The 16149-nt window shown below is 43.2% G+C and overlaps 1 protein-coding gene across 1 annotated transcript in view; it reads left to right on the forward strand.

Annotated features, from left to right (window-relative positions):
• LOC134533550 (uncharacterized) overlaps positions 1 to 16149 on the forward strand; it is a 74013-nt gene that overhangs the window by 51801 nt on the left and 6063 nt on the right. The window contains exons 5-7 of the mRNA XM_063371086.1: positions 4127 to 4266; positions 8971 to 9257; positions 12033 to 12192. Of these exons, the coding sequence (XP_063227156.1) occupies positions 4127 to 4266; positions 8971 to 9257; positions 12033 to 12192 (587 nt within the window). The remainder of the gene's footprint in view (positions 1 to 4126; positions 4267 to 8970; positions 9258 to 12032; positions 12193 to 16149) is intronic.

Genomic DNA, 16149 nt, shown 5'->3' on the forward strand with positions numbered 1-16149 from the left:
TGTGCCGTCTATCACATGAGACCACACACAATCCTTCCTGCTAGCATCGCTGAGGTAGTCGCCTCGTCTGCACGTGCAACACCAAACATGGACGTGTTGCAACATGTTGCGACCTGTGATGCTTCTACGCAGACTTCCAAACGGCGTGCGTCTCGTCGTCGCAGTTCAGGCAGTGAATCTGTCCCAACTATCACTGAGCCTAAGCCCAGGCGTAGACGTGGTCACAGACGTCACCGACCATGTATTGTCGGAGTTGTCGACGTCGCAAAAGATGACCAGCTGGAAACCTGTGTTCCTGATCGCGTGACCGGCGAACCAGTTGGAACCGGAGTCAACGAACCAGTTGGAACCGGTTTCGACGAGTCAGTTCGTGCGGCATTAAAGACTTTGCTTGTGAAAATGCTTGATTCCTTAACCTAATATGTATTTGTGTACTCTTTATAAATAAATGTGTAAAACTTGAACTCGTGTGTTTTTTATTTCTACAATTTTTAGGTACCTAATAAAATTTTTTTAAATACAGACAATATTTTGACTCATGTAGTATACCAGTAGACCACGGGTATATAAGCGAGGTTCAGACGACTGGACCCGCAGTTCACCTCTGGCCGCGGTGCAGTACGGACGTGCTCTCTCCATTAAGTTTCGTGAGATTTAGCTATGTCGACCGGAATAGAATGTTTACCGACAGCAGCGGGGACCTCGATGGTAGCAACGATGATGGAGACGGAGATCCCGATACCATTTGCAGAGGAGACCACGGCAGCGGAGAGCTCAATGGCTGAGGTGTCGACAGCTGTGGAGATCCCGATACCTGCTGCAGAGGAGACAACGATACGTGCTGTTCCACCATCAGCTGACGTTTCATCATCTGCATTCCAGACATCAATTAATGAAGAGCGTACATCGCATCAATGCAAATATTGTGGTGCATCAATAACCTGCAGTAGCTCTCTGACAATCTCTCGAGAGACATATAAGTGCGACAAATGCGATAAGGTTTTTTCGCATTGTAACAGTCTGAACAGTCACAAAATTATGTGCATAGGAAACGAATCAAGTGATAGTATGCTTCCATACCATCAGACATCATCATTTATTGCCTTACCTGAGGCGATAGTCAACAAAAGAGCAGTAGTCAATTGCCAAAACTTGAAGGACCAGTTTTGTTTTAAATGGAGTATTTTGGCAAGATTTGTCGAGGGAAGTCATCAAAACCGTGTTGATAAGAGGTATTATGCTTTGGAGAATAAGTACAAGTTCGATGGACTGTGCTATCCGCCACCATTAAATCAGATAAACGTTTTTGAGAAAAATAACCCTGAAGTCTCAGTTAATGTGTATGTGCTAAATGAGGATAATAAGGTGTGTCCGATTCGGGTAACCAAACAAGAAAGAAAAAATCATTTCGATTTGTTGCTTGTGACAAATGAAAGCGGTTCTGCACACTACTGCTACATCAAAAACTTCTCCCGACTTGTGAGACCCCAGGTTACAAAACATCAACATAAGATTTATATGTGTAAGATGTGCTTTAAGTATTTCGCTAATCGACCTCGAAAATCAGGACACACAGCTATACAGTGTCTTGAACAGCACAAGATTAAATGCGGAAATAAATCTTAACCAAGACTTTAGTAATTTGTCTGTGTATTTTTTTTGTACTTGTAGTAGTGTAGTATGCATGTAATAAAAGTTTTTTTAATAGAACTTGTGGTGTTTTTATTATCTCAGACCTGTCACTTTAGTGGTACTTTTTTAAAATATTAAAGTTGTTTTGTATCGACCAGGGATCGAACCTAGGACCTAAGTCGATCTAATCAATCAGTATATAGATTACACATTAAGTTAATGAATTTTGAACTTTTTCCCGAATCTCTAGCATTAAAATTTCGCATTTCCAATATGGTGGTCTTGATGTCTGATAGGATGACGGTAGTAGAGGATTTAAAGTCTCTTTACGAATGTTGAACATGGTTTATTGAAATTATTATTTTTTACATAAAATTAAAACATTATTGCAACGATCGGGTATCGAACCGAGGACGGGAATCGATCGAATCAATCAGTATATTTATTGCCAATTTATTTAATGAATTTTGGAATTTTTCCCGAATTTCTAGCTAAATAATTACAGATTTCCAAGATGGCAGCCAAATGACAAGATGGCGGGTGTCACAGCAATAATAAATGATTACTGCACTCTAGCGGATAAGAATTAAACTAACATGGCGTCGGCGCACTCTAGCCGACGATACAATGATGATGATGGCTTCCAGCATTGAAGACAAGATGGCGGTCATGACGTCATACTAGATAATGTTATATATGCTTTGAAAAAAAAGTGGTGGGAGTCAGTCTGCCAGCAGTCACCACGGGGGAAGGATCGGTCGCCATTTTTATTTTTTTTGCCCTCACCGGGTTCGAACCGAGGACTCCGAACTCCGTGTCGTAAAAGTTTGTTTTGGAAATATTTATTAACATTTTATTATTTAATTTTTTTAATATTTTTTAAAAAAAAATTCATTAAAATCGGATAATAAATAAAAAAGTTAAAGATGGCGGCCGTAACGGAAATTGCAAAGGCGACGTCATCGTCCAAGATGGCGGAAAACACATCGCCGGAATGTTCGATAACACAATGATGTCATCCAAAATGGCGGATCCAAGATGGCGGATCCAAAATGGCCGCCGGGGTCAAGGTCAAGGCCAAAGGTCAAGGTCACAACCATCCAAGATGGCTGCCGTGACGTCACAATCCAAGATGGCAGACCGGCTCCCGGCTCCACATCCTGCATCCTGGGCTCGGATGCCCTATTATATACTACTCGGGCTCATTGCGCTCCGTCGGCTGCGGGAAGAGCCAGTCGCTCGGTCCGTGTGAGCTCGTCGTCAGTCACACTTCTCACCGCCGAGGAACTGCTTCATGGGCGGAACTGCTTCATGGGCGGGACTGCTTCATGGGCGGAACTGCTTCATGGGCGGGACTGCTTCATGGGTGAAACTGCTTCTTGGGCGGGACTGCTTCATGGGCGGAACTGCTTCATGGGCAGAACTTCTTCATGGGCGGAACTGCTTCGTGGGCGGAACAGCTTCACGGGCGGAACTTCTTCATGGGCAGAACTTCTTCATGGGCGAAACTTCTTCATGGGTGTAACTGCTTCATTGGCGGAACTTCTTCATGGGCGGGACTGCTTCATGGGCGGAACTTCTTCATGGGCGGAACTGCTTCATGGGCGGGACTGCTTCATGGGTGGAACTGCTTCATGGGTGAAACTGCTTCATGGGCGGGACTGCTTCATGGGCGGAACTGCTTCATGGGCAGAACTTCTTCATGGGCGGAACAGCTTCACGGGCGGAACTTCTGCATGGGCGGAACTGCTTCATGGGCGAAACTTCTTCATGGGCGAAACTGCTTCATTGGCAGAACTTCTTCATGGGCGGGACTGCTTCATGGGCGGAACTGCTTCATGGGTGGAACTGCTTCATGGGCAGAACTGCTTCATGGGCGGGACTGCTTCATGGGCGGAACTGCTTCATGGGCGTGACTGCTTCATGGGCGGAACTGCTTCATGGGCGGAACTGCTTCATGGGCAGAACTGCTTCATGGGCGGAACTGCTTCATGGGCGGAACTGCTTCATGGGCAGAACTGCTTCATGGGCGGGACTGCTTCATGGGCGGAATTTCTTCATGGGCAGAACTGCTTCATGGGTGGGACTGCTTCATTGGCGGAACTGCTTCATGGGCAGAACTTCTTCATGGGTGGAACTGGTTCATTGGCGGAACTGCTTCATGGGTGGAAATTCTTTAGATGGACATCGCGGGGTACTCGTCGCTCCTCCACAGTTGAAGATGTAACCACCAACGCTATTTTACCGGTGACTGACGAACGCTCTCGTTACGTGGCATCACGAGCACAGGCATTGCACCCAGTTCCCTTTTTTTATTAGGAAATACCTACCTGTAATTTAATTTTTGCTAATTATTTTCCTACTTAAAAATTGCCATGTGCGTTACTCGTGAGACTGGCAACCCGATGGGAGAAGGAGGTGGATGTAGACACGGCGCAGCTCGCTGACTTATGCCCCCGAGGAGAGCCGCACTTGGACGCCGCACGTTGCGCAGGTGCAGGCTCTGCTCGCCGACGAAAGTCTGGAAGAGGTCAGCGCGCGGGTGGCGGGCGACAAGCTGGTACCCGGGTACCTGCGGCCGAAGAGATTCTGCATTCCGGTACTTCTGTTCGCACGGTTCGTGTTCGTTTTCGGGTGAGTACAACCGGGCCCGGAGTGCCTACCTTTCCGGAAGCGAAACTTTCTCAACAGCCTTCAGGATAAGTCGAGCCGATGAAGTCATCTCATCGTAACGAAAGAGAGCAACGATCAGGAGTGGGGGCGCTCGATGGCATGTTTGAACTTTAACACGCTTGCATATTGGCGCACTTACAAACTTACACATTTTCTGGTACCTTATCGTACCTTTTTCTGCAAAGTTTCGCTTTTGACGCGCATGGCGACCACGCAATATTGTGTTGTTTTTTTTTCCCCTGAGACCTTCGTTAAGTTTACACATGGAGTTAGGAATTTTCAGGAGACGGCATGTTGTGACGTAGTTGAAGTCACTTTGTAACCTCGCCATGCCATTATGTCCCGCGCAAAACATAGCGTAAATGGTGCTTGACCACGTCAAATGATGGTTAGTAAGTATGAAATATTAGAATCTCCGTCGTTAAAAAGTAACTTTCATAAAAAAAAAAGTAATTCAAATCTGTTTCTGCACTGCAAACACTACACTTCAGCGAAAGTTTTGGGCGTCTAACCAACATGGCGCAACAATTAGCTGGAGAAAACAAAATGGTTTCACACACCATTCAATCGTGCAGACGTGGCCACCCCTGGATTTACATTCGTTGTTTCATTTAATTTAAGCTTCGGTTGTGTTATCGCACTGACATTCAACGTCGCCATTGTTCGAGAAGCACAACAAAATATTTTTCAGTCAAGTAGATCTTAGAGCACTGCTGATCAATACCGAATAAATCACACAATGAAAATATTAGCATGTCTAACTACAATGACATAAAATCAGTAACGAAAAATATAGAGTGAAACCATTATCTAATAATTTTATAATAGTTTATTGTATGCGGTTTCTTTTTACATAATATTAAACTGGAAACAATAATCTATTAAGTATAACTATTATTCGTGTTGTGCTCCATTCAACCAAATTTATTTGAATGTAGTTTGCGCGTGAAGTTATCTTTTAACGCAATTAATCTAGAGAAAGAAAATTAAAGAAATTCGCGTTTTCTTTATTTTGGAAATTAAATCCCTATAAATTTACATTTTCTAGGGTGTTTAGAATTAAATTAGGTATCTACTATAGAAACAAAACTGAAATTAAAGATTGCTATCAAAACAGTTTTAAAATTAATATTTGGGTAGCAGTCAGTAGACCGAAAGTCAATTTACCGAAATGTCATCAGAGAAATGACTGTCGGTCAAATGACTATCAGTACTCTGCTTGTCGATAAAATGACTGTTGGTCTACTACCTGTCGACCAAATGAGTTTCGGTCTACTGCCCGTTGATAAAATAGATGTCGGTCTACTGCCCGTCGATCAAATAGCTGTCGGTCTACTGCCTGTCGACCAAATGACTATCGGTCTACTTTAAAAATTAATTGGGAAAGGGAGGAGAAGTAATAAAATGAGTAAGATTCAGGCTTTTGGGTTCTAACCATTGTGAAAGCAAAGTCTACACTGCTGCCTCACTTTGCAGTTCGTTACCAATGACTCCAGTCACTATATTTAGTTTCATTAGTTATAGTTTTTTGTGTAATTGGTAGAGACCTGAAAAATTCGCGTTTTCATTTCGTGTTATGCTAAAATTCAAATAATTATACCTTAGTGTTTCTTCTGTCATTGGTTCACTGTTAATTTGGAGGACTGAGGGCCAATTAGAGACCCTCGCTCATAGAAGTGTCGAATCACAGGCCACCCAGTCGAGACGACTCACAAGTCAACAACCAATGAACAGTTGGCATTTGCCAGAGTATATGCAGAGGATATTGGAGTCTATCCTGGAGGTCATTGAACCCGCGAATTTTTCCGGTCTCTAGTAATTGGGGATGATTCAGCAAATGTGAATAACAGTTTGGCTGATATCTGGGCGACAGAGCACGTGAACACTCACCCGTCGCGCCTGTCAGCCAATGAGCGCCTCGGACCTGCGGCAGAGACACAGCGACCACATACAGACAGTGTTTGATAGCGTCATCTGATTGGTCAAAAGCAAGAAATCTATAGAGATATATGTACAGGAAAAATCCATTTATTAATCCCTTATGACAAAATTTTTTTTTGATAATACGAACTCAGCGTTTGAGGCCGAGTCTGTTTGTGCCACATGACGGGAGCCGAAACGTCGCAAAAGTCTCAGGAAGCCTGTTGTGTTCGTCTGTGCTGTTATCGTTGCTTTGTCGAAAATATTTGTTTATTTTCATGCCAGGTTCGTCTGGGCATCGCCTTGTTTTCATTGTTGTTGTCCGTATTATATGTTCAGTATCATCGTAGGGTTCGTCTGTCTGTCGCTGTGTTGTTCAATGTTGTTGTCTGTCTGTATTTACTGTTATTGTTGCAACTGTGTTCGTGTGTGATGTAAAAACAATTTCTAAATTCTCCGACCTTCCTATCGTTCTTGGTGCCAGGTTCCTTTTATTGACTATATACTCGAACTAACGCTGGAAGAAACATGAGGTTTGGGACAGTGTTCGTGATGTATTGTCTACTGTACTTGTATGAGTCTGTATTCGGTATGTCTGTCTGTTACACCATCTGTACGCGCCCCGGCGCCTTCTTGTACCTGCCAAATAAAAGCATTTAAAATTCAAATTCAATTCTAAATTCCTTTCACGGAATTCTCTGCGCTGTCTGGGCATTTAACATCTAACATATGGTAATTTCGGCTTGTTGTCCATTAATAAAGTTTTTTCAGTGACATATAGTGTTGATCCGAAATAGCTTAGGTTTAAGACCCGTTCTACACTGGCACGGAAACGGAGACGGATCTCACGGAACATTTCACTGTCGCGTCTGCTGCTTCCCACAATGCACGGAGGCGTAACAAATGGCAACCCATGAGATTGCATTTCAAGGTTACGAAAAAATAATTTAATTTTTAAAAATTATGCATTGAGATCATAGTACGGGCAGAATTTACATATAAAATAAAAATAAATGACATATGTTTTCCAACCCAAAGGTTGGCAACCTCAACCTCCCCTCCCAAATATGCGCCCTTTAAGGGTAGATTGGGAGTCGGCTTACAGATCAATTTAAACATTCCAGAGAAAATTGTAAATTAAGACATAAGCGTCAAGGGATTACTCCACCCTTTTGATCGGGAAGGTGTTAAAACTTCAGCTACGACCAGAGGCTATGGACTACCCATCCCAGCATAGTCACCACCTTTGCCCCCTGCCACACTCAGCTAACCAGACAGTTGGCTGTTTTTTTAGACCTTTGATCTTATTATCACTGCTGATGCCTACCCCGACCTGCCACATCTAACTGGGACCCCTCAATCACCCAGTGAACCCGTGGTCCGGTGGAGGCCTATCCAGACCTCTGCTAGCTGTCCAGACTAGTACCGGAGCTGTGTCGTCGCTCACCACGTCGACTCCGCATCGGGCTAGGGAACCCTTGGAGCCTGCTCCAAGCGATAGGAGCACCACCACCAAGTACGAGTCCTACCCAATCAGAATCCTGAGCCTTGGAGAAAACCTCATCGGGACACCATTCAATATTTAATGGATTCTTCCCGTACTACTACCAACTTGGTATCTATGCGGCACAAGACCGTTCGCCAGCAGCTAACCGACCGCCACTCTTCGGAATCACTCCACTGGATGTCCTCGTCTCCTCGGACTACCCTCTTACCTGCCGTACCTCGGCCCGACAGGTTTACAGCCGGTTAAGGCCCGGACGTGCCTGGATTCCTCCGGCGGCGACCACGGGAAGCCCTGGCTAGAAATGACAGTCCTCGATACTTCCCCCGACCACTGGGCCCGGGTGCCCCCGAACACGCCGGCGCCATTCTCAGTCTTAACCATTACCACAGTCCTGATCCATTCACTATGGGGCCCTTGGGACCCAAGACACCGAGGCTCGGCAGTCGAAAATTCCCCCCCCCCCCAGAAAGGTTTCAAACGCATCTGCTGTTGCCCGCAGACTCAGCCAATTCACCATTTATGGTCCCATACTTTGAATTGAGGATGCACTGCGGCATGGTCCTCTTCAGTTAGGGCGAGTCTATGACCAGAGACTGAGGCAACCCGTCCTAGCTTAGTCACCACCATTTACCCCCAGCAGCGGTGTCCGCGTGTTGGCAGAGGATTGCCACTTGGTGCGTGGAGAGGCTACGTATTCGCATCCTTGCACCCATTCCGCGAACCTGTTGGATCATGTCTCGGAAACTAGAGCCGGCAACAGCTCCGACACCTTGAGCGACAATCACCTTCCCCGCGGAGTCAGGCCCACTCCCGCCAAAAATAAATGACAAAGTAATAATAGTAGGGACACCTGTATTTCGCGAATACATTTCGTGTCAAGGTATTTCACAAAATACTGTAGCTTTTCTCCTGTGGTTATTGGCTGAGGTCGGTGAGAGGTGTCGTCCCGCTCTTGACGGGGCCAATGAGGACGTGGTCACCGTACTGCTGCACCCTCACAATTTGCCATGACTCTTAGAAAAAGCTACAGTGTTTTGTGAAATAACTTGACACGAAATGAAATCGCGAAATACAGGTGTCCCTAATAAAAGAACATTAGATAATCTTGTACAACAAACAATTTTTAACGTATGTAGAATATAAACAAACATGGCTACCACCGCAGCCAGGTTATGGGTAGCCCGGAGCAGTGTGGACGGAAGAGATGCTGATCCGTGTGATCGCGCGGCGAGACGCAGGTTCCACTCGCTGAGCCAGCGCGCCGCGGGGCTGCTGCCGCGCCACGAGACAGTGTTCCCGCTGAGGCACGACTCGTCCAACTGCGACCTGGGCCGCCACCCCACCCGCGCGCCGCAGCACGCGCTCATGACGCTGGCGGACCCGCCCGCCTCCCGGCTCGCCTGCGACCCTGGCGGCCACCCGCGCAACCTCCACCTCGCCATGCTGCTGCTGGGAGGCGCCACCGTGCCGGCGGCCGTCTGCCTCGCCTTCAACGCCGACCGCCTCGGCAGGAAGTTCTTCCTCGGTGAGCCCCGGCAGTCCAGACCACTGGTGCCCCACCCGGAGTCCGCCCCCGGTGACCCCCCTTCAGCCTACCGCCGAGAGGGGCAGCAGGCCTCGCCATCGCCATTTGGTTCCGCCCAAAACATTGCAAAAACTATTTTTTTATAACTTACTAGCTGGCCGACCCGGCTTCGCACGGCTATACTAATGGAAAAAAAATTAAGCCACATCTCCCATTTACAGTAATGGTAAATAAAAAAAAATTCAGTGAAAATGTATTACACTGCTGTATAATGTAACGGAGAGAAAATGAATAGCACTGATGGTTTCCCGACTCGTGCACGCAACGTACAACTGATGTACCCGTACTTCGCTACGGCAGTCTACAGGCAGATCACTCTTGCGCCGCTCATTATTCATATCCCTCCTTGTGGGTACGCCACTGCCGCGCGATGCCCGTTGCCATGGAGACGCAGAAGGCATGAACAATGCAAAATCCTGTTCTCATGCAGACAAAGTACCCACTGTTGCCTGGTTTTAACCACCCATGGGATCTAATTTTCGGAAAATGTCATCCTGCGTAACATAAGGAACATTACTGTGAAGTTTCAAGTCTGTAAAACATATATACTTGAAAAAAAAAGGGCAATAAAAAAGAAATTAAACACAGAGAGAGGAAAAAAAACAATAGTTTAGGTTTGCGATTTAAAGTGATAAAAAGTATTTAAATACTAATTGAACTCTTATGAGGGTACTGATTGCTTCGTTGTTAATATCACACGGGTGTTTTTTACTTGTATGGGAAAATAAAGAACGATAAGGCATCTAGTGTGTGGCAACAATGTTAATAGGTAATATGAAATAAACTTCTAGCGCCTGCGGCATTGTCAACACACACTTCGTACGTGTACTGCATGTTGTATCTAACCCCCTCCAACGCATTTGATTCTAAATTGGACTTTTAGTAAGGATCCCTAATGTTATTGATAATATAATATAGCCTATAGCCTTCCTCGATAAATGTACTATCCAACACTGAAAGAATTTTTCAAATCGGACCAGTGGTTTCTGAGATTAGCGCGTTCAAACAAACAAACTCTTCAGCTTTATAATATTAGTATAGATGATGATGGTTAGCAAGTAAGAATTAGAATCTCCGTCGTTTAAAAACAGTAGCTATCATTTTAAACAAAATAAAAGTCATTTGAAACTGTTTCCTTAATGCAAACACTACACTTCAGCCAATGTTTTGGGTGTGCAAGACGAAATTCCTTCTCCTTGGTGTCTAGCGAAGCGACGACCTGAAAAGGCCTCGTAGCCGTCCGAAGCGTCGCGTCTTCAGAATCCCTGACTTAACGCTCGAAGCTTCGAGAAACAACGGCGTCCTGGTTACGCCACGTCACGCAGACAGGGGCTCTGGGAACATGTCGAACACCCGGGAGACAAGGCGACAGCCGCCGATACTAACTGGATCACCGCAGAGGGACGGGCGCTACCTTGTTCGGGAGGTGGGCATAGGCGTGCGCAGGACTTCAGTATTGGTGGTGCCAGATTACACAACAGTCCTATCATTCATGGACCCCGAGCCTAAAGCGGGGGGTCCGGGGGTACTCCCGCGGAAAAATTTGTTTTTGAAAGCGCAAAATGGTGCTATTTAAGGTGTTTCCGAACAAAAACATTAAATACATAGATGAAAAAATTTTAACATTTTTTATGACAAATTATGGCTTTGAACGTTATAATCACCAGGAAAACTACTAAACTATTTACAGTTTTAATCTTTGTTGAACCTTAAAGTAAATTGCACAAATTGTTTGCACGGAATTCATGCTGGTGGCTTTGAACATACCTAAAATATGTAAAATATTAAAATAATAAAATTACACAAATAAGAGTGGGCAAAATTTTTAACTTTTGGAATACAACAAAAATGTTTTGTCGGCGACTGCATATAAGTCATCGAGTAAGCCTATCCTTTTAACTAAACTCTCTCTCTTTTTTTAAATAAACCCTGGCGGACGGCGGCTATTATTCCGTGAGCCTGCCGAGTGGAGTGAACAGTGGACACCGAGCGCGCATTCTATGTAATTCGAGGAGAACTATGAGAAGTATTTACATTTCAGAAGTTTCGTAGCCGCGGCCCGCGTGTACAACACAAGTAATTGCAACTGGCTTGTTTCCGTGTGTATAGTTGGTTCGATTGATAATTGATATACTGATAGTGTTATGAGCACATATCTGTAACTCGACACGATTGGAAAACATTTTTTTTGGTAATAATACGGTTTTTTGTAAGTATGTATTATTTCTGTTTGTAAATAACAAAATAACGTTAACCCTAATGGTGGTGCCAAGGCACCTGTGGCACCTACCGTGCGCACGCCTATGGAGGTGGGGGCTCCCCTTGACCCCTGCGCTGGCTGGCCTGCCTCGTTGCCTCGTCTCTACCCTCCTCGTAACAATAAATATTTGAAGACCGTCATTTAAATCATCTAGAAATTATCTCTAAAAAAGTTTTTAGTTTTATAACATTAAAAATCGGCATGTTCCTGCAAACAGTAAATCTATTTTGTATTCAATTTGATTATGTTCAATTTTGTTTATACATTTATATATCTCGTGTAGTACAGAATAAGTTCAAAGAAAATTTTATTTTAAGGCCGTGAAATGGAATTTATAGACTCTCTGAACTGTCCATGCAAAAAAAAATCACTCTTCATAATAGGTTTGCTTACAGTTTGCTTGAGAAAATACCTTCCCCGGGCATCAGTTCCGGAAATGCGCTCGTTTCCCCCAGTGGTGAGCCACCTGGTGTCCGGGTACGTGATGTTCCTGTGGTTCCTGTCGCAAGACCCGGCCACGGCCATGGTACTCGCCGCCGGGTACCAGGCGACCTGCTCAGTGGCTGCCGCGAGCAGCCAGTGCTTCGCGGTGGAGCTGGCCAGCTCCAAAGTCAGGTGCGTACACCGCCTCGCTTACTGTGGCAGAACACCTGCCTACAGCCGTTAGGCGTGGCTCGCGTCTTTGAGTGTTAAGAGCGCCTAAGAGCAGTGGCGTAGCTAAGGTGACTGGCGCCCCTGGCCAGACTTGAAAATGGCGATCCCTTCTGGATTAAAAAAGAGGGGGGGGGGGAGGGAGGAGGGTTCAGTAACCGCGAAACCGTCGTGGCGGCAACACCCTCCCCCCCCCTCCTTCCCTGCGCCAGCGCCCCTGGCGGGGACCACCCCTGCCTCCCACTTGCTACGCCACTGCCTAAGAGTAACGCGCAATTTAAAATATGGATAATAGTTACTAAACGATGTTATAAGACACAAATAAAAAACTTAACTTCATTAATTTCTTCGTGGGTTTGTGTTAGTCATGGGTCAATCATAAACTAAATTACTAAAGAAGTAACGTAAAAGGTCGTTGGACATTACATTTAAAAAAAAACTACATTAAATTTTGCTGGTTTGCACCTACGGCCTATCCGGTTCATATTAGAAAGTCAATATTTAATAATTTAATATTATGTCCTTGAATAATCGAGTCTCCTTAAAAATTATTGAAATTGAGAATAAAAATATAATTTGAAACAAAAAAAAGTTTTTATGCTTACATACAGATTTATGTGTTGGTCAAAATTTAATCATTTTTTTGAATATTATTTTTGTTTCAGTAAGACTTATTTCGTTGCCCTAAACAATCTTACAGTTGGAAAAAAAATAGGCCGTAGGTTCAAACCAGCTAAATTTAATGAAATTTTTTTTTAATGTAATGTCCAACGACCTTTTACGTTACTTCTTTATTAATTTAGTGCATCATTGACTCATGTCTAACACAAAACCCACGAAGGAAATTCGTGAAGTTAAGTTTCATTTGTGCCTTACGTTGATTATATTTGCAAATTCTCCATCACCGGGTAAGAGAACCATCAATAGGGCGGACTGTGTTAATGAATGAATGAATGAATGAATGAATGAATGAATGAGTTTGAGCTTGGCGTCTTGTCGACACCAGGGTCGTTGGACACGGCGAGGAGCGGTGAGTTGATAATGAAGCATTGGCGGGATGAATGGGCGAGAGAGACGGGAGTGCAAATCCCGCCGGCTCACGAGACAGGCAGACCTAAGAAGCACATGAAGTTCTGCCATTCCCGATTACACCCGAACAATTCACCTTCGGCCAACTTCGGGATTTGTTTTATTTTTGCGCAGGAAAAATGAATTCAAATATTTAAAGCGGTCGGTTAGGTTAGCTACATTAAAACACTTTAAAACACAATGGACGGTTATTTAGGTTAGTATAGCTAAATTAAAATAAACAGAGAAATATAAATATATATATAAATAAACCCGAGGTTGGCCGAAGGTGAATATTCGGGCGTGTTCGGGCAGGGACAGAACTTGATGGACATCTTAGGCTTCCCCACGAGACATCCGCCACGTGTTTCACACTCGCGGAAGACTTGGATGTGTCACCACCGGGAATCGAACTGGCGTCGCCTTGGAAGGAGGCCACCAACCTCCGTGGCTCGCCGACTGCGCTGCCTGCGGCAGTGCGCTCCAGAGAAAAGGAAAAAAAAATAAAAAATAAAAATACTTCTACAAAAAATTCCTTTGGAAACCAACTGCTATGAAATAGTTTATAAATAGGGGCAGGCATTTTTCGCGAATAACTCTGAACCCCTATTAGACTGCAACAAGGTATACCCGCACCAGCGGTTTCTTCCTTGCGATAGGCGGCCGTCTGCGAGAGAAGCCGTTGCCTTTCTTGACTGAGCCACTCAGGACGTGTTTGCTTTCGTAACTGAATTACTCTGATTGGTGTTGTATCAATCGACATGTACCTGAAAGAAATTCACCCAATCATGAAACACAAACGGTGCTACAGTGTTTTAACTTATAACTAGTCTCGGAATATTTTCGCGAAATATGCATGGCCCTATTTATAATACTACCAGTGCCGTCATCCCCGGGGATATGGAGAAGACTCTTAAAGGGAAGTGGGGTTAGGGAGGCGTCCCACGGAAAAATTGATATCATAAACTCCTAAAAAAAAAAGCCTTTTCAAGCCATCCGGGAACTTAAATTTCAACGATTATTTAATGTTGATATTCTTTCTTGATAAATTTTTTATGGGTAAGTTTTATAAATAATAACTATTAAAATCTGTAAAATCACCTCATTATATGAGGCAAAAAAGTGTTTCTAATAATAATTAATGACTACTTAATTGAAATATAAATGTGTTGACCAGCACTTTTAATCACGTGGTAATAAGAACTTAATACTCCATATTCACATTAATGTCAATTTTTCATGGAAAGTTCGATAAACAGGGACAACAAGAAATTACAGTATGAAATTATGTGCCAACTAGCAAGTAATGAAACATGATTCGCCCATATTAATCTACGTGTTACTGATATCAAAATTTATACATTTTTAATAGGAAACACAGGACACGAATAAGAATAAGAATATTTATTTCAATTCAATACTCAAATACTACTTACACGTATTTACAGAACATAACATAACTCAAAGTTACTCAAACTACTAAACCAAAACATATTAATAAATCTGAAAAATACATACATCTAAGTTACTTATTTTTGGAATAAGAATATTTATTACTTATAAATTTATTGCAAACATTCATTTCAACATAAATATCTCTGAATCTCTTTCTTCAACTTCAGTTTCTATGCATAGAGACCGGAAAAATTCGCGGATTCATTTCGTGATAGGCTGAAATTTAAACATGTGTATAATTCTGCTGGTTCTGCTATTGGCTCGCAGTTTAACTGTAGCTCTCTGGGCCAATGAGAGACTATCGACCAATGAAGCGTCGAATCACAAGCTACCCAGTGGAGACGACTCACAATTTAGTAACCAATGAACACGCGTGTTTACTTGAGAAGTGCAGAGGATAATGGAGGCTATCCTAGAGGTCATTGAATCCGCGAATTTTTCCGGTCCCTATCTATGCATGTTTCATACTTTAATTTTAGGTCCATCCGCGAGTTATCTCTTTTGATAAATCAACCCTTAAATCAGTCTAAACGTAATTTTTTGTACTTTCGAAATTCTTCAGAAGCCTAAATACTAAATTCCACGTTTCTATTCAATGCAATTAAATTAAATTCAAATCAATGCATTTCCATATATTTACTAAGTTCTAAACTAAACCGTATACTAATGTGCTGCAGTTCTGTGCTAATGTGCTGTGGAAAGTAATTTTAATGATAACATTAAACAATGAAGTACGAAATGGGTAATGAAAAATGTATCAAACATGGCAACAAAAATCGTTAGAGAAATATTATTTTTCTTACTCTCTAATTTATTCGTTACAACAGCAAAACGTAATGGATTCAAGGCTATTGCTTGGCGGACATAGCGAAATGGCACTCACAGTTTGTATGTTTATGACTAATCCATATATATATACATATACATATATGTATACACACACACAGATATATATATATATATATATATATATATATATTAGCTGACCCGGCAAACGTTGTTTTGCCATATAAATTATTTCTAGGGAATTTCTAGTGTAAAAAAATAACTAACTTATTGTGTGTAAGGATGTGGTATATGATGATGTGGTGAAAGAGGCATGGAGCGTTGTGAACGATGAGGTAATATAAAAATAACAAAACACCAAAAAGTGTTTTTCATAATTAATTTTAATTTATTATTTAAATTATATAAAATTAATTAATTACGATACTAACAGTAACAATCAATATCAATCTCTTAATGCTATAGCGTGAACAATATTTTTTGTTAGCCCATCTTTAGCTAACACAAACAAACTGGATGGTTTACCCACTCGAGAGCATGCCACGTATAATTGTCCGTGCAGTACCCAACGTTGCCCGGGCTGAACACAGGGTGAAGGGGACCTTTTTAGAA

Source organism: Bacillus rossius, chromosome 6 (genome assembly GCF_032445375.1).
Source record: "Bacillus rossius redtenbacheri isolate Brsri chromosome 6, Brsri_v3, whole genome shotgun sequence".
Classification (NCBI taxonomy): domain Eukaryota; kingdom Metazoa; phylum Arthropoda; class Insecta; order Phasmatodea; family Bacillidae; genus Bacillus; species Bacillus rossius.